General features: G+C 37.1%; 2 protein-coding genes across 3 annotated transcripts; both read right to left on the bottom strand.

Annotated features, from left to right (window-relative positions):
- Positions 1-3,326, bottom strand: LOC146929706 (FRIGIDA-like protein 5). 2 transcript variants are annotated; one of them, XR_015008287.1, is made up of 3 exons: positions 1,538-3,326; positions 802-977; positions 1-719 (listed from the first exon to the last, which is right to left on the bottom strand). XR_015008287.1 is itself a non-coding variant. In XM_085708247.1 (3 exons), exons 1-3 carry the CDS (start codon positions 1,749-1,751, stop codon positions 180-182), a joined length of 930 nt encoding a protein of 309 aa, XP_085564373.1. In that variant the 5' UTR covers positions 1,752-3,302; the 3' UTR covers positions 1-179. The 2 variants fall into 2 exon arrangements, 1 of the variants encoding a protein (XP_085564373.1); XM_085708247.1 differs by having other exon boundaries at positions 1,538-3,302.
- A 3,390-nt stretch (positions 3,327-6,716) lies between these two features.
- LOC146929707 (uncharacterized) lies at positions 6,717-18,843 on the bottom strand. The gene is made up of 4 exons (XM_085707392.1): positions 18,694-18,843; positions 8,896-9,135; positions 8,686-8,759; positions 6,717-7,389 (listed from the first exon to the last, which is right to left on the bottom strand). Exons 1-4 carry the CDS (start codon positions 18,841-18,843, stop codon positions 6,717-6,719), a joined length of 1,137 nt encoding a protein of 378 aa, XP_085563518.1.
- Between the last annotated feature and the right edge of the window lie 6,460 nt (positions 18,844-25,303).

Genomic DNA, 25,303 nt, shown 5'->3' on the forward strand with positions numbered 1-25,303 from the left:
TCACAAAAGAAGGCACATAAACAAAATTTAGTAATTTGTAAGGTACCTATACAACGAAATCTTAAATTAAAAAAGACCATAACTATTACGGAAAAACTCTTCCCTAACAAAGATGGGAGTAAAATCCCACAGAGTCTTCCCAAAACTTAACTACTACTAAATAATGAATTCACACCACTTCACTGATGGGGCCCGAAGTGGTGAAAGAATTTTCCCACTTCATTTTGAAACAGTACTGCATGATTACGATTAGCAAATTGTGAAGCTGGCATTTCACTAGTAGTTATAAAAGCATGTTGGTTGTAGTGAGGAACTATGTTGGAAGAGGAAGCCACATTTGTTCTAAGACGCTTTATGTTGCCAAACTGATGTGATAATTTATAGTCTTCCTGCTCATTGACATGTTTCCATTCTTGACTTTGTCGCATTTCAACTAGAGGTTGTTTTCCTTCACGTTGTTGCACTCTAACTTGATTCTTAGTACCTAGCTGTTCTTCTTTAACTTGATTCGTAGACACTGCTTTTCTAGCGCGTTTCTTTTCGCTGGAAAGAGACTCTGATGCGATGGCAACACTATTTTCCCTCTGGTTTTCTTGTTCTAATACAAAAATGCGCTTTTTAATCTCAGCAACTAGATTGTGGTGATACTCTAGGTTGCAATCTGAAATGCACTGTAGAATATCCCTCAGACTAGCAATTTCTTTATCTCTGGCCTTAACCTGAAATTTAATATATTACTGGCATGCAACTATATGAATACTAAAAATGTAATGAGGTAGAATTTGAATAGGGAAATAGAACCTTTGGTTCACGGTGTTTTTCTCTGCGAACAACTTCGTAGGAAATCTGTTTTGCTTTCTCCATCTCTATTTGCAGCATGATACTAACTAGTCTGCACTTGTCAGCCAAATTATATGCAGAAATGAATCTAACAGCTCCAATATGCCGCAGATTCTTTATAAGATTATCCACAAAATCTGCGGAACAATGTAATTTTACTTCATCAAATCAAACAAGAAAAGTTCCTCCAGTTATTACTTCAGAAAAATCAACAAAAGAATTGGAAGATGCTATTACTAACTTATTCAAGACAAAATGATACAGCCAGAAAGGGATCGTTTGAATTATCTATAAAACATGCACGTACAAATACTTTAAAGTCAAAAACAGAATGTCTAAGATTGTTTAGAAGATGCAAAGTATATGCAAAATATACACAAGCATACACACAGAGAGATTAGAAGTAAAAAATAGAACATCTAAGATTATTTAGAAAAGGAAGACGTATGCACACACACACACACACAGAGATTAAATTCCAAGTATCAAGCAAGCTGTCAATCATTCTTTAACAAAATATGGAATGAACTTTCTTCAAACAGAAAATATCTAGTGCGTTTCTTTTCTTTGGAATGAGACTGATGCGATGGAAACACTATTTTCCCTCTGGTTTTTTTAAACAATAGTATGCATATGGTATATATATCGAAAAAATGTCTAATGACCGGAAAAAAAAAAACATCTTTAACAAACATACCATTTATTTTGTCCACGAAACCAAGGGTCCAAAACAGCTCTACAGCTTCCTTGTGATGAGCAACAACCTCAAAAAGCTTCAATACTTCATCTTCGTTAAAATTAGAATGAGGAAATAATCCATAACCTGACAAAAGCAGTAGAAAACCAAGAACCACCAAAGAATTTTCAGCACATCCTCTCGCGGTCTCTTTCAACTCAAGTGCCAGGTTCATTGCCTCGTATTTTATGCCGGGATCAATATGTGGATAGTTTCTCGTCAGCTGGTGTAACAGAAATATTTGGCTCTTCCCAATAATTATGCCTTCATCCCGTCGAAGCTTAGGATTCCGAATTATATCCAAAACAAGTTGTGCTGGATTCGGTGCTGTTTGGAGATTAACTAAAATGCCATTGATTGAGATGAATAAGTGTCATTTAACATTAAATACTTACATAGGTTGGAAGGAAAATGTATTGGTATACAAAATCACTGAGGCAATAGTCATGAATCACATTATTTCAAATTACAATCAACAAGTAATGATGCAAAAACAATGCAAAATAATTCACATTATTTACCTGGTAGTTTAAGAGGACCAGAAAGGACTTGTGGAGCCTGACATGAACCAATATCAAAAGTAGCAACAAACTTGAAATAATTCAGCACCTCCAAATTATCCTTAGTAAGTACAGATAAATTTGCCTTCCACTCAGTTGCAAATTTGATTGCTTCTTCTTTTACATGTAAACTAAGGACTGGTGAAGTTTTATATAGTTCATCCACCAAAAGGTTACGTACATGAGAAGGACAAAAAACTTGTATTGCATCTAACACCAGTTTAGCAGGGTCGGATGATGCTCGAAGAACAGCCGAAACTTGACTATGTATGGATCCAAATTGTTTCACAAGGTTGAAGCGTTCTCGATCTTCAGACTGTTTTTCTTTCGTCTCAAGATGCTTTTCTCTCAGTTTGAACTGCTTCTCCTGATCTTCAAACTGATTTTGTTTGGTCTCAAGATCCTTTAATCTCAGTTCCAACTTCTTTTCTTCCCAAAGAAGCACATGCAATTGTTTATCATAGTCCTCCTCATTTGAACGAAGCACCTTCTCTCTTTTTTCAACTATTGATTCAAGTTCCTGCAGCTCTACAAACTTCGACTCAAGGCACTTCACCCTTCCTTCATGCGCCTTTTCTTGTTCTAAAAACTGCTCCTCCTTTGATCGAAGATCCTTCTCTCTTTCTTCAAATTTCTCCTCCTGTTCCTTACGTTGGGTTTGAATTCTTGATTCAAGCTCCTGCAGCTCTACAAACCTCGACTCAAGGTACTTCACCTTTCCTTCATGAGCCTTTTCTTGTTCTACAAACTGCGCCTCCTTTGTTTGGAGATCTTTCTCTCTTTCTTCAATCTCTTGTTGTTTCGACTTGAGATGTTTGTACTGATTTTCGATATCCCTGCCCTTTTCTCGAAGCCTTTTCTCTTTTTCATCAACCTCATAGTTTCTTTCTTTCATCAACTCTCTCTTCTTAGCATTCAACTCATGTTGAATAGATTGCAAGCGTTGTTCTTTTTCATCAACCGACCTGGTTAGACAATCAAACTCTCTCAGCTTAGCATAGAGGTCGCCGCTACACAATTTCAACTCGTTTTTAACAAATTTCAAGTGTTCTTCTGCTGCTCGACTGTCGATGCGCCATCTGTGGATCGAATTTTCATGCCATTCGAGTTCTTGACGAAGAGCTTTGCAGTCTTCTCGAATTGAATGCGGTGGTTTCATGTCTCTCAAAGCAAAGGTTTCTTTCTTTCTTTTTTTCTTTGCTTGCGAGTGTTGTTTGACATGGACTGGACAGTGATATATATATTTTTTTCTTCTCGAGGGTTTCTGTCTTTTTCTAGATCCCTTGTTAGAGAATCAAACTATATTTATTTTTTTATTATTATGTACTGCTTCATATTTTATTTCCAAATCTTATAAAATAAAATCATATTTTTTTTGAGGGAATAAAATAAAATCATATTTTATTTTATTTTTTTTGGTGGTGGCCAGGGTTCCCTGGACCTTGCATATTTTATGCAATGTCCCTACCAACTGAGCTAAGCTCACGAGGACAAAAATCATATTTTATTTATCGTTACCAATCAATATTTGATTAAATATATAAATAATGTAAAATCTCATAAAACATTGTTTTAGGGGATTTATTAAAATATCCCTTTATTCTATAATTATTCATGCTATTAATTTATTCAAAAAAAAAATCATACTTAAAATAAGCTACTATTCATATTCAGCTTAAAAAAAAAAACTACTTTCATAATAAATTTTTTTATGAGATTAATTTATTGACTCAAAATTTGATGGATGAAGAATATTGTTGCTAAAAATATAAAATATTTGTTTCAAATATATTTTGTACTTCCAGAAGATTGTTGCTGAAAATATATTTATGGACAATAAATATATTTTTGTACCATATGATGGAAGATTTGATGCAAACATATTTTTAGAGGGAATATTTGATGCACATTTATTTTGCGCTGAAGGAGGAAAAAAAACGTATCTTCAACATGATATTTGTTTCAAATTTATGAGTTATATTTCTCTATGAATACACATCTTGTATAAGATGAAAATATGAGAGAGTAGAAAACAAGAGTTTAGAAGCCAACAATAAAATTAGAGTTTGTAGAGTGTTCTCTTGGCAACAAACACTAGGGTTGGGATAGAATCACCATTGATTCACCTTATAGAAATACTATTAGGACTGAGTCTCTTGGTCACGGGAAGAGATTCAGAACTTTGGATAGAATTAGGTTTAAGGACTGATTCTTGTATCTTTTTGATATCTCTTTGTAAAGTTACATTACTCATCATTATAGTGGAACATAAAGCTGCTCTCTCCCCCCAGACTAGGTCAGTATTGGACCGAACTGGCTAAACAAATTTCGTGTTCTCTCTCTCTCTCTCTCTCTCTCTCACACGCACTCTCACTCTCTCTCTCTCTCTCTGTTTTCTACTTTTGCTCGTGTTTATAACTTTCACACACGTTGTTTTCGTTGCTTGATTAATTTGCTCCATACATCAAGTTTTTATTGGTGTGATTTTTAACGAATTCACAAAATTGGCGCCCACCGTGGGGTAAGGGTCAAATCAATAACCATATATCATGGGTTCGAAGTGGGGGTTGAGAAGTTTACCGGTAGTAACGACTTCGGGTTGTGGAAGGCAAAGATGAGGGCTTTTCTAATTCAACAAAAGTGTGTCGAAGCATTGATGGGAGAAGCACAGATGCCTGCGCATATAACACCTGTTGAGAAGACTGGGATTAATGATAAAGCGGTCAGTGCCATCATTCTGTGTTTTGGGGATACAGTGTTGAGAGAGGTAGCAAGGGAGGCTATTGTTGTGTCTATGTGGAATAAACTTGATTCATTGTACATGACCAAGTCCTTGGCACATAGACAAGTAAATTCTTAGTTTTTCTCTCCTTCATCCATGGATGCCATGTTTCATAACAACTCGCCTGCCAATTAAATTCTTGCTTAAGAATGTTTTTATCTTTAATTATGGAACTCCAAGTAGAGGAAACAGTAGTGTTGGTATATGAGATAATACAAACTCCAAATGTGTATTATGTGACAAAATATTCACCAAAAACTTGTTAGTCCCTTGAAGCATATCCCAGACAAGATTACCCAAAATAGAAGTATAAAATCCCTTGCCATGCAGATTCCAAGTTGGGTCAAGAAATTTTGCCCCAACTCACTAAGTTTAGGCTAGTGTTGTTAGAACTTTTCCAAATGAAATGTAGAGTGGTCGGATATATGAAGTCAGAAATATTTTGAGGGACCTAAGAAACTTGCATGTAGTAAGTAGGAATTGAAGATAAACCTGATGTGGCAGGAGCCAACCTTTCGGGTTTGTTATGTTATAACCCTACGTTTCCAATAGGCCAAACGAGTTTTCATTTTCTCAATGACGAAATTATTGTCACTTTTCTTAGGTCTATCTTTCAGAATAGGGAATTCGACATAATTATCTAGAGCGAGGTGTTGTTGATGTTAGGTAATGCATTGAGATTTTGAATTTTAGCATTAGGGTCACACTCATAATAGAAAGTTCTTGACTTGGCAAGGTTAATCTTCAAAGGTAATATACATATGAAATTTTCAAACAGATTTGATGAATCTTAATTGAGATTTCTTGACCTTTGTGAAGACGATACAAGAGGTGAGAAATGTAGGGCTCGTTTCTTGGAGTTTGAATCAGAGGGGATTCCCTTGTCTTAATTCATAAGTAGGCTTGAATGTATACAACTTGTTACCATTTCACAACACATAGAGGGAGGAGGAGGTTACGCCCTACAAGTAATAACACCCGGGTTTTTTCTTAGTTGCATGAGAGAAGACAACCGATTTGATTTGGGTTCAAATTTTAAATTATATAATTCATTAGATATAATCCTTTTAATTACTATTATAAGTGAAAAATCATTTTGTAGGTTCATTGAATAACTAATGTACATGGTTAATAATATAGACCATATGCATCAATTATTTAATAAACCTGAAAAATAGTTTATTGTTTATAACAATGATCAGAGAAAGTACATTAATTTTAATCAATTAATAAAATCGGTGGTTTTTGTGGCATTGCATGTTAGTTTAGAGGACCTTAATTGTTTTGTTTAATAAAAAGATACTCCTATTTAATAATCACCCAAATGTGAAAGGTTCTATTCATTGCCATTGGCAAATTCGGTTCATCCATTATCCTCCCAACTGTTTCTTGGACCTCATGGAAGGCAATCGTATGTCTGTTTAAAACATCTACACGTAGTACATACTCCCTCTGTTTTAAATTATATGACGTTTTAGACATTTCACACGTACTAAAAGATTTTTTTTTTTGAAAGGAAACTTGCTTATAGCATTTCATTAATAATGAGAGATTCAATACAATTGGGTATATCATAATAAACAGCGGGACTAGCTAGTAACGTGCCTTCTCTAGCAAGAGCGTGAGCAACCCCGTTAGCTTGTCGCCTAACAAACTCCACCCTAGAGTTAGAAAATAAAGAGGTAAACAAAGAGCGACAAGAAGAAATAATGCAACCAAAATCAGACGTGTCATTCCTGTCAGAGAGAAAAGCATCAGCTGTCAACTTCGAATCCGATTCAAAATCCACATTATCAAACTACATATCACTTAAACATTGCAAAGCTAAGTGCAATCTGAACGCTTCGCCCACATCTTCCAGAAGAAAACAAGGGTGCGTCACAGTTTTTGCCAACACAAAACTACCATCCGACTCCCAAATACAAATACCAATACCTGTTCGATTGAGGGAATTAGAGAAAGCGGCATCGATGTTACATTTATACCTCCCCGGCATAGGATGCTTCCACTGACTGCCATTACGTATTCTCAAAGTGGAAGACTCCCCACTAAGAGTCGATGAAGACGGATGGTGGGTGGTGGTTACAGTAACATCAGGTGTGTTTGCTAGTTGCCAGTCGACAACCATGTTTCGAGCTCGCTCCACCACTGTTGCGCTAGTTTTTGTTACATTGTCCCAAACTCTAAGGTTACGATGTTTCCAGGTGCTCCAAATGACATTTTCTAGACGTTGAGATAAATCAGTAGACAAGTTCTGAAGTAGTGAAAAAATGGCATCTATAGCTGACACGGAAGATGAAAGAGCATGTTGAATGGACCCCCAGAGGCCGGTTTTGTTCCAAACTTGGATGGCAAACAGACAAGAGAAAAATACATGGGTGAAATCTTCATGTTCTGATTCACAGCTAGCACAATTTGTTGGACAAGTGACGCCTTTGTTAAGCAGACGCACTCTCGTTGGTAAACTGCCCCTGCAAATACGCCAAATTAAATTTTTTACCTTTAGGGGAACTTTGAGATTGCAAATGCCAGTCCAATAACCCGAGCGCCACAGATAGGAGGAATCAACCAACTCTGATACACACAACTTGTAAGCACTACGTACGAAGTAACGTCCATTTATTTATGCTTTCTAGATTATTCTATAGGCATCAATCTGGGGAATGAGAGGCGTGTGTAGAATCTTATCTGCAATTTCAACACTGAAAACCTGTCTAACTGTGTGTTCATTCCAACTTTTAGCATGTAAATTCATCAAACTATTGATAGGAAAGTTTTGAACAAAGTGAGCTCCTGGTATATCACTACGAATACATTCTCCATTAGGTAACCAAGGTTCATTTAGAATAGGAATGGACGCACCTGAACCTATGCTCCACTTTGCACCTCCACGCACTACGAATCTTGCACGCATGATACTTCGCCAAACATAGCTAGGATTGTGACCAATCTGAGTTGTATGATAGGTACCAGTATGAAAATAACGCACTTTGAAAATAACTTTACAAGTCGGTATCACAGCCGTGGTCGGTCTTGTCCAGACCAAAACCCGTTGAATTCCCTGTTGTATGCGACATGTACGGGAGTACTGTCGGTACTTGTTGTGTTGTTCCATTCTTTAGGCGGGTTTGAGCTTAGTGGGGGAGTAGCAGGTTGCTTCAGGTTTGTTGGGTCTGGCAAGGAAAGGTATCTTTAGCTGCAGAGGCTCAGTTGGTTGTGGTTTGTGTTAAGGTTCCTGTTGATTTTAAGTTGGATCTTGTGTGTTTTCTGTTGAAGCATATGGACATGATTTTTGGTATGGACTGGATGTTGACTTTTTGTGTTAACATTAATTGTTTGACCAAGAGTATAACGTTTTCTAAGCCAGTAGCTGAGGTAGGTGGGAAGTTCTTAACCGCGGAGCAAGTGAAGAAGTCTTTGGACGGTGAAGCTAGTGTGTTTATGATGTTTGTTTCCTTGAAGGAAAGTGGTGAGAAAGGAGTTGGTGATGTGCCGGTAGTGCAAGAGTTTCCAGAAGTTTTTCCGGACGAATTATTGAGTTACCGTTAGAGAGGGAAGTTGAGTTTGCAATTGATTTGGTACAAGGAACGAGTCCTATTTTGGTTGCGCCGTATCGGATGTCTACATCAAAGTTGGGTGAATTGAAGCAGTAGTTAGAAGAGTTGCTCGAGAAGCGGTTTATCAGGCTGAGTGTTTCTCCGTGGGGTGCTCCAGTGTTGTTGGTTAAGAAGAAGGATGGAAGCATGCCAGTCCAATAAATTTTTTACCTTTGGGGGAACTTTGAGATTGCAAATGCCAGTCCAATAACCCGGGTGCCACAGATAGGAGGAATCAACCAACTCTGATACACACAACTTGTAAGCAATACGTACGGAGTAACATCCATTTCTTTCTGCTTTCTAGATTATTCTATCGGCATCAACCTAGGGAATGAGAGGCGTGTGTAGAATCTTATCTGCAATATCAACACTGAAAACCTGTCTAACTGTGTGTTCATTCCAACTTTTAGCATGTAAATTCATCAAACTATTGATAGCAAAGTTTTGAACAAAGTGAGCTCCTGGTATATCACTACGAATACATTCTCCATTAGGTAACCAAGGTTCATTTAGAATAGGAATGGACGCACCTGAACCTATGCTCCACTTTGCACCTCCACGCACTACAAATCTTGCACGCATGATACTTCGCCAAACATAGCTAGGATTGTGACCAATCTAAGCCGTAAGATAGGTACCAGTAGGAAAATAACGCACTTTGAAAATAACGTTACAAGTTGGTATCAGAGCCGTGGTCGATCTTGTCCAGACCAAAACCCGTTGAATTCCCTGTTGTATGCGACATGTACGGGAGTACTGTTGGTACTTGTTGTGTTGTTTCGTTCTTTAGATGGGTTTGAGCTTTGTGGGGGAGTAGCAGGTTGCTTCAGGTTTGTTGGGTCTGGCAAGGGAAGGTATCTTTGGCTGCAGATGCTCAGTTGGTTGTGGCTTGTGTTAAGGTTCCTGTTGATTTTGAGTTGGATCTTGTGTGCTTTTCGTTGAAGCATATGGACGTGATTTTTGGTATGGACTGGATGTTGACTTTTTGCGTTAACATTAATTGTTTGACCAAGAGTATAACGTTTTCTAAGCCAGTAGCTGAGGTAGGTGGGAAGTTCTTAACCGCAGAGCAAGTGAAGAAGTATTTGGACGGTGAAGCTAGTGTGTTTATGATGTTTGTTTCCATGAAGGAAAGTGGTGAGAAAGGAGTTGGTGATGTGCCGGTAGTGCAAGAGTTTCCAGAAGTTTTTCTGGACGACATTACCGAGTTACCGCCAGAGAGGGAAGTTGAGTTTGCAATTGATTTGGTACCAGGAACGAGTCCTTTTTCGCTTGCGTCGTATCGGATGTCTGCATCAGAGTTGGGTGAATTGAAGTAGCAGTTAGAAGAGTTGCTCGAGAAGCAGTTTATCAGGCCGAGTGTTTCTCCGTGGGGTGTTCCAGTGTTGTTGGTTAAGAAGAAGGATGGAAGCATGAGGTTGTGTGTGGATTATCGGCAGTTGAACAAGGTGACGATTAAGAATTAGTATCCGCTTCGGAGGATTGATGATTTGATGGATCAATTAGTTGGTGCGGAAGTGTTCAGCAAGATTGATTTGAGATCATGATATCATCAGATTATAGTAAAGGCGGAAGATATATCCAAAATTGTGTTCGAACAAGGTATGGACACTATGAGTATTCTGTGATGCCATCAGGTGTCTTCATGGAATATATGAATAGGATATTTCATTCTTTTCTGGACCGTTTTGTGGTGGTGTTTATAGATGATATTTTGGTATATTCAACGTCATAAGAAGAGCATGCCGAGCATTTGAGGATTGTGTTGGGTGTCTTAAAGGAGAAGAAGTTGTTTGCTAAGTTGTTGAAGTGTGAGTTTTGGTTGCGGGAAGTGAGTTTCCTTGGTCATGTGATTTCTAAAGGTGGTATTTCCGTGGATCCGTCGAAAGTTGATGCAATGTTGCAGTGGGAATCACCTAAGTGTGTTTTTGAAGTTAGAAGCTTTCTTGGATTGGCAGGTTATTATCGGAGGTTTATTGAGGGATTCTCTAAGTTGGCGTTGCCATTGACGCAGTTGACTCGGAAAGGACAAACTTATGCGAGAAGAGTTTCCAAGAGTTGAAGAAGAGGTTGACTTCAGCCCCAGTGTTGATTTTGCCAAATCCGAATGAATTGTTTGTTGTGTAGGGTGATGCTTTTAAGATGGGTCTTGGTGGTGTGCTTATGCAAAATCGTCAAGTTGTGGCTTATGCGTCGAGGCAGTTGAAAGTGCATGAGAAGAATTATCCGACTCATGATCTGGAATTAGCGGCCGTTGTGTATGTGTTGAAGATTTGGAGGCATTATCTGTATGGTTCTAAGTTTGAAGTGTTCAGTGACCACAAGAGTTTGAAGTACTTGTTTGATCAAAAGGAGTTGAATATGAGGCAAAGAAGATGGTTGGAGTATCTTAAGGATTTCGATTTTCAGTTGAGTGATGAGTCAATATTTAGTCTATTTTTATGCGTTATTTAGTTTAGTTTTTTTTAGATTTGAATTTATTTTATTGCAATATTATTTCCTTTTTGAATCTTTTTACTACAATTGCATATTTTATATTTCAGGAACGAATATATGATGGAAGGAGCCTTGGAGCAAAAGAAAGGAGTCTGGAGTTGATTTGGAGCAAAAATATGAAAGATTCGGAAACAAAATATAAGTTCCCCAAGTTAGAAGCTTGGCACGGTCCGTGCCAATATGTGGCACGGCCGTGCCACCTCTCAGGATGCCTTTTGCTGCTTTTACTTGAAGCCCAAGTTACCCTGTTTTAGTTTTGCCGAATAGCCCTTGTAGTTGCTTAGATTTTAAGTCAATTGTAAAGCTAAAATAGAGTAGCTCTCCATCACGAATATTCATCTTTTGTTCTTGGAATAAAAATTCACCTTAATTTCTTTGTTATTTATTTTATATTCTTCTTCTTCTTCTCTTCTATGTCTACAATGAACGTTAGTGAGTAGACTTCTCTTGTCTTGAGATTGTTGGATAAGTCTAATGACGTAATCCGAATCAAACCAAGCCTTATACCTTAATTATATGTAACCTTAATTTCTAATCAAAATTCACCGTTTTAACATGAATTAACCATTATCAAACTGTGGAAGCGAACGCGGAGGGTTTGATAATTGTTAATTCATTATCTCAAATATCAATTCATAAAGCGAACGCGGAGCTTTGATATTCGAACAAGTGAATTTAGACAAGGATTGCGAAACATGAGAATAGTCTAGCAAACCTTGAGACATATAAAGTTTCGATCTTCAAGGGTTCCAAAGGCAATCACCCATGAGAATAGGTGTGGTTGTTGGAGGAACACACTCACTGACTTCGAGAGAAGCTTTGATATGCTAAAGAGAAACTTGTCTTTAGAAATTAGGACTAACGTAAAGTTATAAGTTTAAGGGTTTGTTTGTGAAGGATTCGTCATTATGAGGAACCAATAATCCCAAGGCTCTTTTCTTTTATTATTTTTATTTTCTTTTAATTAAACAAAAATACAACCTTCTACCTTTTAAACCTTCAATCTAATCATTGTTAAAAGTTAATTGAATTCATAACTCCCTGTCGGAACGATATCTTTTATTACTACAACGGTAAACCGTGCACTTGCGGTTTGTCCTATCATTGAGTTATCATCCTGGAAAGGCGAATGTGGTGGCAGATGCTTTGAGTAGGAAGTCGTTGCATATGTCTGCTTTGACGGTTAAAGAGTTGAAATTGATTGAGCAGTTTCAAGATTTGAGTTTGGTTAGTAAGTTGACACCGGAGGGTGTGAGGATGGGAATGTTGAAGCTGACGAGTAATATTTTAGAAGAGATTAAGAATGGACAGAAGGAAGTTTTGGAACTTGAAGCTCGTGTGTTGTTGGTTAACCAAGGTAAGGGTGGAGACTTTAGATTGGATGAGAACAGTGTTTTGATGTTTCGTGATCGTGTTTGTGTATCAGGTGTTCTTGAGCTTAAGAGACGGATTTTGGAAGAAGGTCACAGAAGTAGTCTGAGTATTCATCCAGGAGCGACTAAGATGTATCAGGATTTGAAGAGGTTGTTTTGGTGGCCTGGAATGAAGAAGGAGATCGTAGAGTTTGTGTATGCCTGTTTGGTTTGTCAGAAGTCTAAGATTAAACATCAGAAACCGTCGGGTTTGATGCAACCGTTGTTTGTTCCAGAGTGGAAGTGGGATAATATCTCTATGGATTTTGTCGGAGCGTTGTCGAAGACTGTGAAGGGTTTTGATTCGATTTAGGTGATTGTTGATCGGTTGATGAAGTCGGCACATTTTGTTCCTATCAAGACTGGTATGTCTGTAGCGAAGTTGGCTGAGATCTACATTGAGCAGATTGATAAATTGCATGGTATTCCTTCTAGTATTGTATTGGATCGGGATCCGAGGTTTACTTCCAAGTTTTGGGAGAGCTTGCGAGCTGCTTTAGGAACTAAGTTGAGGTTGAGTTCTGCTTATCATCCCCAGACTGATGGTCAGACGGAGAGGACTATTCAGAGTTTGGAAGATTTGTTGAGGGCTTGTGTGTTGGAGCAAGGTGTCAGTTGGGTCGAATGTTTATCGTTGATTGAGTTTACTTATAACAACAATTTTCATTCTAGTATCGGAATGGCACCGTTTGAGGCTTTGTATGGTCAGAGGTGTAGGACGCCGTTATGTTGGTAAGAGTCAGGTGAAAGTGCTTTGTTAGGACCAGAGGTTGTGCAAGAGACTACGGAAAAAGTTAAGATGATTCAAGAGAAGATGAGAGCGTCTCAAAGTAGGCAGAAGAGTTATCATGATAAGAGGAGGAAGGACATTAAGTTTCAGGTATGTGATCATGTGTTTTTGAGAGTGAATCATGTAACCGGTGTTGATCGTGCTTTGAGGTGTCGGAAGTTGACTCTTCATTTTGTTGGACCGTTTGAGGTTGTTGAGAAGGTTGGGATTGTAGCGTATCGGATTGCGTTACCATCGCCTTTATCAAATCTTCATGATGTGTTTCATGTGTCTCAGTTGCAGAAGTATGTGTATGATGCATCGCATGTGATTCAAGTGGATGATTTGGAAGTAAGAGATAATTTGACCGCATGTGTATGATGCATAGTTGAGACTTGGAAGTATGTGTATGATGCATCGCATGTGATTCAAGTGGATGATTTGGATCGTGAGGTGAAGCGTTTGCGTGGCAAAGAGATCGTTTTGGTTAAAGTGATTTGGGTTGGACCAACTGGTGAGAGTGCCACTTGGGAATCGGATAGTAGGATGAAGATTTCGTATCCGGAGTTGTTTCCTTCAGGTAATTTTCAAGGGCAAAAATTCCTTTTAGTTGGGGAGAGTTGTATCAGCCCAATTTTTTGCTAGATTTAATTTAATTGTTTTTATGTGTGTTTATATGTGCTTTTATGTGATTAATTGCCTCTATATGTATTTTTGGTCAGGAATTGTAGAATTCGGTGTTAGAAGGATATTTTAGTCATTTTGGACTCAGGGGTATTTTGGTCATTTGGTGAGTAGGGGTAATTTAGTAATTTTGATGAGGATTATTTTTAGTGCTTAGTGAGAGCCGTTATTATTTTACTAAGTATTAGGGAGTTGTAGTGAATTATTTTATGACCGGTAAGTGACCGTTATTATTATATTTTACCGTTAAGTGGATAGAAACATTTCAAATTAGACTCTACCAAAAAAATAAAAAACATTTCAAATTAGATTAGTAAATGGGTTACGCCCATTAAGGCATTGTGAGTTGAGCCCAAGTATGTAGAGCCTATATAAACTCTAGTCTTTAGAGAAAATAGGGTTCCATAATCATTTTACACATTTTTGAGAAAAGGTTGAGAGAGAAAGAGCAAGAGAAGATAAGAGTTTGAAGATTCAAGGATTAAGGTAAGGGGGTAGAGGATTCAAGGATTGGAGCTAAAGTGAAGCCTTAGCTTGAGTTTGTGAAGAATTAAGGTAAGGGGGTTAGAATTCAATCATAATTAATAGTTGTAGCTTATTCCCTAATCTTTTGCTTATGTGCTTAATTGAATAAGTGGTTGATTTGAATTTGGTTGTAGAAATTCGTGCTTAATTGTGGTGATATGATTATGTACATGAATTGAAGGATAATTGTGTTGTTGTTGAATTTGCATGTCAAAATGGGTATATATGAATATGATATGTTTTTGTGTGAAATTGATGAAGAATGAAGTTGTGGTTGTTAAATTGTGGATGATTTCATGATTAGGTGGTGGTGTTGTTGTTGTTGTTAGATGTGTTGTTGATGATTGAAACATTGGGTAATCATAATTATAGAGTTATGGTATGAATTTGAGTTGTTTTTGGAAGTTTTATGAAAAATGGGTTGGTTGATGATTTGTGATAGAATGATGTTTTGATTCAAGTTTTATATGGATTTGAGTGCCTTTTTATGTTTATAAATGTATAGACAAACTTTTGGGACAAATTTGGGGTCAAGGGGATCAAAATTGGGGATTTGGGGTTGAAAATAGTGGATTCCCGTAAGGGCAAAACACAAGAATAGGGTTACTGTTCTGTGCATTTCCTGCCACGGCGACAGATGGCGTGCCGGGCAGGATTGCCAAAAACAGCAAACCCCCGTTTTTGTTGTTTTGGGTATTTTGGGGCCGATCCGAACTTTCTAATATGCTTCTTTCAACATGTTTAACTACTGTTTTCACTCTTTAACCCATTGGAACATCTTATAGATGGGATTGGACTTGATTTTGTGATTTTGAACTTAACTTTTGAAAATTGTTCAAGAACGTCGATTTTTCCGAAAACCGTTTTTCTCATGGAATTGAAGTACGGTTAAGGTTGTACACTGATTATATGATTTTTAAAAATGGTTGTGATTGGTTTCATCAAGTCTTAACTTGTTTTGCATTGAAAATGGATTTTCTTGAAAAGTGATAAAGAGAGACGAATTTTGTGATTCTCATAATTTCGTCGTATTTAGCCGGTGAAACGTAAATGTATACTCTACTGCACTTATAAGTGGCCTAGAGGTATACTTAGTTGAGGCATTGGATCTTGTTTATTTGGTTTTGGTTCAATTGTTTCAATTATTGTAAAATTGTGGAATGATAGACGAACTTGTTGAAAATGGTTTTAAGAGCCGATTGCCTTATAAATCCTTTATGCATAGTTGGATATGAATGTAAGAAGATGTATGAATGGTTGTTCGGTGATGAATATGATGTTTGTCATCATGGGTTATATTTTCTCCTTTACTTGGATTGTAAGGAATTGTATGGAGTTGTTAAACTATATGATATAGTTGAATGTTGATTATAGCCGTTGATTTATAGCCGTTGATTATAGCCGTTGAATTGTTGTGAACATATGCATGGTGGATTGAGTCATATGTTCATGCATCATATTTCGTGTCGGATGTTATATCCATATTGCCGTTGACTATAGCCGTTGATAATGATGTTTTTGTTGCATCATGGGTGACGACCTTGAGGAGATTTGGTACCACATGCATGTATGTGTCGGGTATAGGCGCATATCATTTTGGCATGAGTCTTAATTGTTGCTTGTGAATGATGGTTGTTGATGATAAGTGTGTTTGATGAATACATACTTGTGACATTTGGATTTGAGTAATTGATGAGTCATGTCATAATCGAATATGTGATTGATGAAATTGTGCATTGGTGAAATTTGGTGAATGTTGTGATTATTTGGATTGGTGTATATGTACATTGGTGGATTTTGTTGATGGTTGTGAATAATTGAATAAGACTCTAATTGTATGTCTTACTTGCTTGTGCGTATACACTTGGTGAATCTATTTGATGATAATTATTTTGGTAATAGTAATAAGTTGAGAATCGTTATGTATATATATATATATGATGTGGTGATCCCTTTGATAATGATAATTGATTGCTTATAACTTTGAAATGATGAATTGTACTTGTTGAGTTAAGTATGTTAAATGAGGAATAAGGTGAGTAATTCTTCATTGATTGCTGTTGATAATGATGAGCTTATGTAGAAGACTTGTTTAGAGATTGAATATGCTTGCTATGGTATGTTAATAACGTGATAGCTTGAGATGTATGGGATGGGGGATAATGATCATGTGATGCTAGTATTTTAGGAGGGATGGTTGTATATATGTGATATGCATGAATCCTTGAATGCTTATGTTTGTTTTTGTTGATTATGATTGATATAAAGCTTACCCCAGTGGTTTTGACCGCCTAGCTGTCTGTATGGATGGGTAGACGTTGTGTAGGAGTATTTCGCTTTTGGTGAGTGCTTGGATAGCGAGAGCTAATCTACGTTATCGTTTTGGAGTCGCAGGTTTAAGCTCTGATTAGGTTGTCGGTGTCTTTATGCTATTGTTGAATTTATTTTATTTTTGAGATTTGACCCATTTGTCGGGATTTGGAGGATTTATATGATGATGTATCTTGATATCATGGCATGTATATTTTGGAGATGTATGATTGTATCCGCTGCGACTGTTGAGATATTTTTATACATGCATGTTGTTTTTGGATTTTGTTGAGACGTAGCATCTATTTCTTGAATATATGCTTTATTCGCGTGTTTTATCGCTTTAATAGAAATAGGGCGTTACAAATAGCTTTGTAATCCTCTCCTCGGTGGAGATTGTGGAGGGTCGCTAACGTCACTCATCATGGTAACAAAAGTTTATTGGTTGAAGTTTTGAAAAGGTTTCGTCAGGTAAAATACAATGAAATCTCTTGTGATGAGAGAAAGAAAATAATGGAAGTTGTAAAGTGAACTGACGAGGTGAAGAGGAAATGGTTCCTCCCCTTTTTGTAGATGGTCAACAAATGTCAAGGTTCAAATTGACCGTTATTTAAAAATAACAAAAGGAATGGTGGTTCCCAATGTTTGGAACGTGGCCCACTAAGTGGGATTAGATGGCGTCATAAAATGGTTTTTTCAACTGCCTTTAAATTTTCACAAAGGATGATGTCATTTCTCTCGACAGAAAATCATGTTCGACTGGATTCAAAAACGTCTCTTTCTTCTTCTATCTGAAGATACAAACAAAAAAGACATTTTTGGGGGGTAATTTGTCAGCCTGTATTTTCGACAGGCTATAATAAATACAGTCGATCAAGTTCGTCTCAAGTATCGGAGAAGTCTGATCAAGTTCGACACAGAAGTTGCGCCAGGTGTGAGGACAAAGTGACTTAGCCGTTCGACGAAGAAGCTTCGACAATCGAAGAGAAGTTGGTGCCAAGTATACGAGCCAAAAGCAGTTGTTGTTGAAGAGATAATATTTGAAATTCAAATAGTGTCTAGGGTAGTTCCTAGCGGTTACACCCAACGGTTTCTGTTTAGGCAGTTACATAGTATAAATAAGAGTTTTCCCTAAGGAAAACGGGTCACAATTCGCATAAACACAAGACTTACATGCTCAAACTATCCGCACTATAGGAGAAAGGAGTACACAAGTCGCAGATGTATGAATCTGTGCACCACCTTTAATTCATTTATGCAATTTTACCCTTTTTTCCTTTAAATTCCTTGCAATTTACCCCCTTTTCTCAACAATCTACTCAAGGATCCGACGCGTGTTCAATCCCGATTCTTACACTTTTTTGGTTCAATTCAAACGATAACACAATATTCCCCGATATCTTCTGGTTGATCTCTCAAGCTAGCCATTTTCGGAAACCAACGTTTGTGTGCTAAGAACCAGGGTAAACACTTACATAGGGTGTGTTCTGATATGCAACTTAAATAAGCACTTATTGATTCTTCAAGAATATACGTGTACGTTGTTGCTTTAAATGTACTTCCACTAGTTATATTGGTCTCTTCTGTTTGTTTTGCGTAAAGAACTTTAATTCATGAACAAATGTCATTTTGGGATTGGCTAAAAATAACTAAACCTCCTTACTCTTCTTTAAATTTGAGGTGCTTCATCCCCTTCGTCTTCTTAATACTTGAAATGCATACACGAATAAAGTAGCTTTCTCTTGACTTTGTAATGGTGTGTGTTTTTTCCAATGTGATACTTACAAAACATTGTCCTAGTCTCTGGGAAAGCATTAGCGACAACATTCATCAAAGCATTCCTCATTTCTTATTTTGTATAAGCACTAGTAACACAATTGTTCAAAGTTCACTTTTGTACTTTTATAGACGTTTTCACGATAATTCTCATCACCAGCTCATACGTTTTCATATTAATTCTCATCACTAGCTCACACTAACAATCCTAGTCTCTGGGAAAGCATTAGCGACAACATTCATCAAAGCATTGTCCCGATCAAGGACAACGACTTTGGGTGAAATATCTTTGGAATTCAACATATCACGACACATGTCAAGGGCACAAGTGACATTATCTTCCTTCTCAGACATTATATAAGAAAATACAATAGAGAAGGTCAACTAGGTACAAGTTACACAAGCAAACTCTAGCAACGGAAAACAGTATTTGTTGGTCTTTAGAGTGGAATGCAACACAAGCACAATAGAGATCATATTAAACAACTTAATAGCGCATCCAGATGCACCTATAAAATATCTTTGACGTCATCGAAATCAACATACTTCCTACATTGATACATATACTTATTTGCAACCAATGATTTCATGAGAATTCTACCGCTCCTAATCCTTAAATTGGTGAGAATATGCCTGAGGGGAAACTTTGAGTTTGTCAACTCACAAAGTTATATACTTTCATTTGGGTTTAGACATCCAACGTATTTTATGACTTTTCCACTCATCTGTCATTTCGTGGTTGTGTTTTCTGTTACCAACTTTAAGGCTCAACCACCAGCAATAAACAAATAACCTCTCACACGAAACAAACACTCACATTTCACTGAACCAGATAACTTACAGCTTGAAAAATTCTTGTGCCCGGTATATGAACCTCATCTTTCACATATCACTGTAACAAATGCATTTATGTCATTTCCACCTTTATCAGGTTTTCCAAACGACTGAAAATCCTAGCTTCCTTCCTTTTTCTCGAACCCACTCCAACAAACAGTTCTGCGTTGTAAATGTAACGCCCTACTTTTAATATTTATTATTTAATTGATTTATTGCATTTTAGTAGAATATTTTTTGATTTATTATATATATTTTGATGGAATATATATATATATATATATATATATATATATTAATAGTTGATATTATAAGTATTAATATCATTATTATGTGGGGGAGGAGTATTATTATTAGAAATAAATAATTATTAGCGAAGAGAGTAGTTTTTAGGGAGAAGAGCAATTAGAGAAAGGGTTAAGAGTCAGTTATAGAGAAAGAAAATGATAACACGTACAATTGGAGAAAAGAGGAGGAGTCAGAGAGAACCCTAAGAACGAAGAACGCAGCCGTTGGAATTCAGAAAAAAATAATCTAAGGTAAGGGTGGGATTCATATTCTCTAATCTTAAGTATGTTTTCTGAAATTGGGTTTGGCAAAGGTTGCAGGTTGTGAGTTTTGGGGATTAGGGTAAATCTTATGTTGATGTTCATAGTTTTGGTTGTTTGAGAAATTAGGTTTTGAAGATGTGTTTGGTTGTTAATAGAATAGAAAATTCATTGAAGTTATGTAAATTGATGTTCAGGTCTTAGAATGATCATAGGCAATGTTCCCTATCAAATTTGGGGTTGGGTTGATGAAAATAGAGATTCTGAGAAAAAGTGATTTTAAGTGTTTTTGAGAAATAAGTGATTCTGGGATAAGCTGTTTTGGAGATTTGAAAATATGATTTTTTTTCAGTAAAATATAATAGGATTTGTCGAATAGAACGCGTAGGCGAAAACGAAATCGGATTCAGAGTAATGGTTAGGTTTTTACGGACGAAACGGTGAAACCGGAAAAAAATGGGACTGCACAGAGCTGTATCGCAGGTCCCTGGCGGCTGCCTTCCCACGCTTGGGCGCAGCTGGCCAGCGCCCGGGCGCAGCAAGGCAGACACTCATGGGTGACTGCTTGTTGTACTTTCGTTGCGTTCTGTCAGAACTTCGATTGTTGCGTTCTTGTGTCTTTTTCACCCGTTTCCGTGTTGAATTAGCTTTCGTGTAAACATGAAAATTGTAGATAATTGAGTTAGCTTTCTAATGACTTTGGAGTGACTAGAAAATTATTTGTAGATTTTGAGTTATGATTAAAATAGTCCAAGTGAGTCTTCAGAAAACTTTAAGAAAACTTAGCATAACTAATCTCAAGTTAGTCCAAAAACTTATGGTTGTTTTCCCAACTTCAACTTAAGTATTAGGGATTTAGTTGAGGTGTTTTATGAGTATTTGGCTTATGTCTCATTGATCAAACTTGATTTGCTTTTGAAGAATGTTTTGGACTTTGATATGAATGTAATTGATTAATGTATATGTGGTTATTGTTGTTGATATGTTGGAATACATTATGTGAGTATTGTATGATACATAATATTATGATGTTATGCCATTCAAGTTGTTTTACGAAAGTTATGTCGTTGCATTAAAGTTGTGTCGTTGCATAGTCAGAGATGGGGTCTTAATGCCCGACAGGTCCTTTATGACCTTAGAGATGGGGGCTTAATGCCCGACAGGTCCATTTATGACCTTAGAGATGGGGGCTTAATGCCCTGGTGGTACCACATGCATATTGAAGTTGTCTAAGATGTTGTTGTTTAAAATGAGGAGTTGTTGTTGCATTGTAGAGTCGTCATAACATGAAATAAATGATGATTGTTTAAGATGTTGTTGCTGCCATTGATGATGTTGTTGCTATTCTGACCTTAATGGATGATATTAGTTAATGTTATATAATGATGAATATATACATATTGTTGATGTTTAAGATGTTGTTGGTTGCTTTATCCTTATTAAATGATGTTAAGTTGATGATGTTGCATAGTCGAGTTGGTGTCGTCGATGTCTATGTTGTTTTTGCTGTTGTTGTTAAATTGATTGCTATCAATGAGTTGTTAATGAAAAGTTATGTGAAGTAATAAGTTGCTAAAGGTTATAGTTACATTGTTAAATTCCATTGATGAATTACATGCTTATTATTTTTGATTATGTATCTCACCCCTTCTGCTTGAAAATGTTGCTCTTCGTATGAGTAACTTGCAGGTAATGAAGAATAGTGCAGTTGTGAGTGATCTCCGTCGTGTCGTCTAGGATGCTCTGATACTGATAAGCCAAACCGCAAGTGCACGGTCTATCGAAGTAATAGTAGTAAAATAGAGTATTGTTCCGCTAGGGAGTTGTTCAATCTAATTAACTTTAAAAGAATGATTAGAGGAGGAGAAAAATTATAAAAAGGGAGGTTTAGTTGCTGAAGGTAAATAACAATAATAATAAAGAGCCTTGGGATCATTGGTTCGTCATAACAACGAATCCTTCACAATCAAGCCTTAAACTTATAATTTACGTTATTCTTAATTTCTAAAGACAAGTTTCTCTTTGACGTATCAAAGCTTCTCTCAAAGTCAGTGAGTGTGTCCCTCCAACAACCACACCTATTCTCATGGGTGATTGCCTTTGGGACCCTTGAAGATCGAAACTTTATATGTCGCAAGGTTTGCTAGACTATTCTCATGTTTAGCAAACCTTGTCTAAATTCACTTGTTCGAATATCAAAGCTCCGCGTTCGCTTTATGAATTGATATTTGAGATGATGAATTAACCATTATCAAACCCTCCGTGTTCGCTTCCACAGTTTGATAATAATTAATTCATGTTAAAACGGTGAATTTAGATTAGGAATTAAGGTAACATATAATTAGGGTTTTAGGCTTGGATTGATTCGGATTACCTCATTAGACTTATCCAACAATCACAAGACAAAGAAGTCTACTCAATCATGTTCATTGTAGACATGGGGGAAGAAGAGAGAAAACAATAAAATAAATTGCGAGAAAGAAATAAAATAAAGGAAAGAGCTTTATTAAAATAATTGTTGCTAAAATAAATTCAAAGAGTAAAAGGTGAATTGTTTATGATGGAATGCTACTCTATTTATAGCTTTACAATCGACTTAGAAACTAAGCAACTATAAGGGAAAAACAGTAAAGCTGCAGCAGGGTAGCTTGGGCTTGAAGAAAAGCAGCAAAAGAGCATCCTGGAGGGTGGCACGGCCGTGCCACATGTTGGCACGGGCCGTGCCAAGTTTCTGACTTGGTGGGATCATATTTTTGCACTGTATTTTCATATTTCTGCACCGTATTTGCTCCAGTCCTCTTTCTTTTGCTCCAAGACACCTTCCACCATATATTCGTTCCTAAAATAAAATAAAAAGCAATTTGTAGTAAAAGATTTAAAAAGGAAATAAATATGCAATAAAATAAAATCAAATCTAATTAAAACTAATCTAAATAATGCAATAAAATAGACTAATTAATGACTCATCAAATCCCCCCACACTTGAATCCTTGCTTGTCCTCAAGCAAAAGGCAATAGACATTAGCAGCAGCAAAAGATTAATCATGGCAATACTATTAAGAACACATGTCTCAAAAGAAAGGTTTTGTTTCAAGTACACTAATCAAAATTTCAAACATTCCTCGTGAACCTATTCAACCCAACATCAAGTCTCAAGTGAGTGCGTGTGTGCAGTCCAATCCTCTTCTTGCTCCTGTATCAGACAGATATTATGAGGAACAGGTTCTATCCTTAATGCTAAAGTAACCGAGAAAAGTCCTTTCTTCATTTCATATAAGAGTGATGGTAATTTTGGTTAAAAATTAAATTAAAATTAACAATTTAAGCACAAAGGGGCTGCAGGTGCTTAGGGGCTATCTATCCTCATAGGAAGTCTTTTTGGATATAATTGTCCTTTCCCCCTAGATTCAAAATCACCCGAAGTAGTGCTGCAAAATTTTATTTCATCTCCGCGTAGGAGGTCTTTTTGGATGTAATTGTCCTTTCCCCCTAGCATTGATGAATTGATTTGGAACTTAAGTTCGAATTAGGGAGTCACCACCACAATTAGGAAGTTAGGGATTGTCCTTTCCCCCACATGTTGGTGCCCTTCTCCCGCCCCATTTAACTTTAACAATTTACAAAGGATATCACAATAAAGCACAATTGATTAATTTCCCACACAAACTTATACTACTTTTACTCTAAAGACTTTAAAGGGTCTAAGTTAACACTAAAGATAGAACGTGCTCCTTAAAATACCTACTCATACATTTGCTCAAAGATTGCAACTGGGTGCTTTTCTCATTGGAGAATTTTCACAATAAAACAAGATATGGGTATAGCAAGAACACAAGAAACCACTTTCATGTACAAGAGACAACCTTTAAAGAAGAGACAAAACAAAAAAATTTATGCCATAATTTACATCGAAAACAAGCTACTAGTCATGCCTTTTACTTTAAAAACGAAACAAAAGAATAAAATTCAAGGGAGTTTGGAACACTACGACTCTAGACACTTTATTAGCCCCTCCCCCCCCCCCCCCCCTCACACACACACACACACACACACACACACACACACTTAGGAGAAGCATTGTCCTCAATGATTCAAAGAAAAACAAAATTAAAAGATAAGAAGAAGAAAAATAGGTAGAAGAAGAGTAGGAGAAAGAGAGAAGGGAAGAGAGGAAGAGGAAAGCTCACAATTGTTCATTGAGGTCCATAGGGAGGACCTTGGAGATGAAGGTGTTGCACCATCCGGCGGAGCATCTCATTGTTTTCTTGTGTTAAGCAGTTGCCCCTTTGAACATCATTTCGAAGCCCGGAGATCTCAACACCTTGCCTTTGTTGCTCGGTGCTCATCCTTTCAACTTCATTATGGATCCATGTCCATCTTTGATCTTCATGAAGCTCACCGGCTTCATGGCCATGGTGTTCCCCTTGGTGCAAGTTAGCACCTTCTCCCTCATCTTGGTGCAAGTGAGCACCTCCTCCTTCATCAACCCCTTGCTCTTCAAAAACCTGTACATCAGCATCATACAACAAATTCTCTTCCACCTCGGTGGTGGTTTGAGATGGGTTAGGAAGTAAAAACATTATTGGCACATTTAGCTTAAGTTGGTAATGGAGTGGTGGACGATGTTTAACGAAATTCATAGCAATGAGGGTTTACCTATTGAGCCTATTGTTTCCCTCAATTGGTTTGATCCCCTCATCCTTACTCACCCCAAAACACCTAGCTATGTATGTAATGATGCCACCCACCACTATGTCTCCCTTACCGGCCGGTCTAGTACCTAAGAAGTCTAGGTAATCAATCAAATAGAATCAAGTGTTGACGGGGTGGTTGTAGAGCATTGCCCATAACATGAACAACTCATTGGTTCTAGTGTTTCCTAGCTCGGTTCTTCCCCAAATAGTGCAAGCCATTACCCTTTGAAGGTACCGAAGGACCGGATTGTGAATGTTGCTAGCTTTGTTGGACCTAGAGACAAAAGATGTAAGGCCGGTTATACGTTCCCAAAAAGCAGCTGGTTGGTAGTTATCCGGTTTTAGGCTAGGATCCCAAGAATCATGAATATACCCCTCGTTCGCAAAACCTAAGGCTTCACAAAAGTGCTGAAGAGACATATCATAATCAACATTCATTAACCGGAAAACAACTCTATGATTGGGGTTATCAAAATTCAACTTATCTTTAGTGAAAACAATTGAGCTTAAAAATTCATAAGTAAAATTTTCATAACCCCTCATAGGTGTTAACATATATGTCCAGCCTAACCTACCTAGCAACCTATAAACATCATCTCTAAGCCCTAGCACATTCAAATCATATGAATCAGGATATCTAGAAGGATGTAAAGTTTTAGAGATAAGAATTTTATACCTGTCCCTTTGTGAATTGTCCTTAAACTTGATCCCATGATTCTTGAGTTGTGCTTGCTTCTT

The sequence above is a fragment of the Medicago sativa genome, chromosome 4, assembly GCF_051527215.1.
Source record: "Medicago sativa cultivar Bolivia chromosome 4, Bolivia_mono, whole genome shotgun sequence".
Taxonomy (NCBI): domain Eukaryota; kingdom Viridiplantae; phylum Streptophyta; class Magnoliopsida; order Fabales; family Fabaceae; genus Medicago; species Medicago sativa.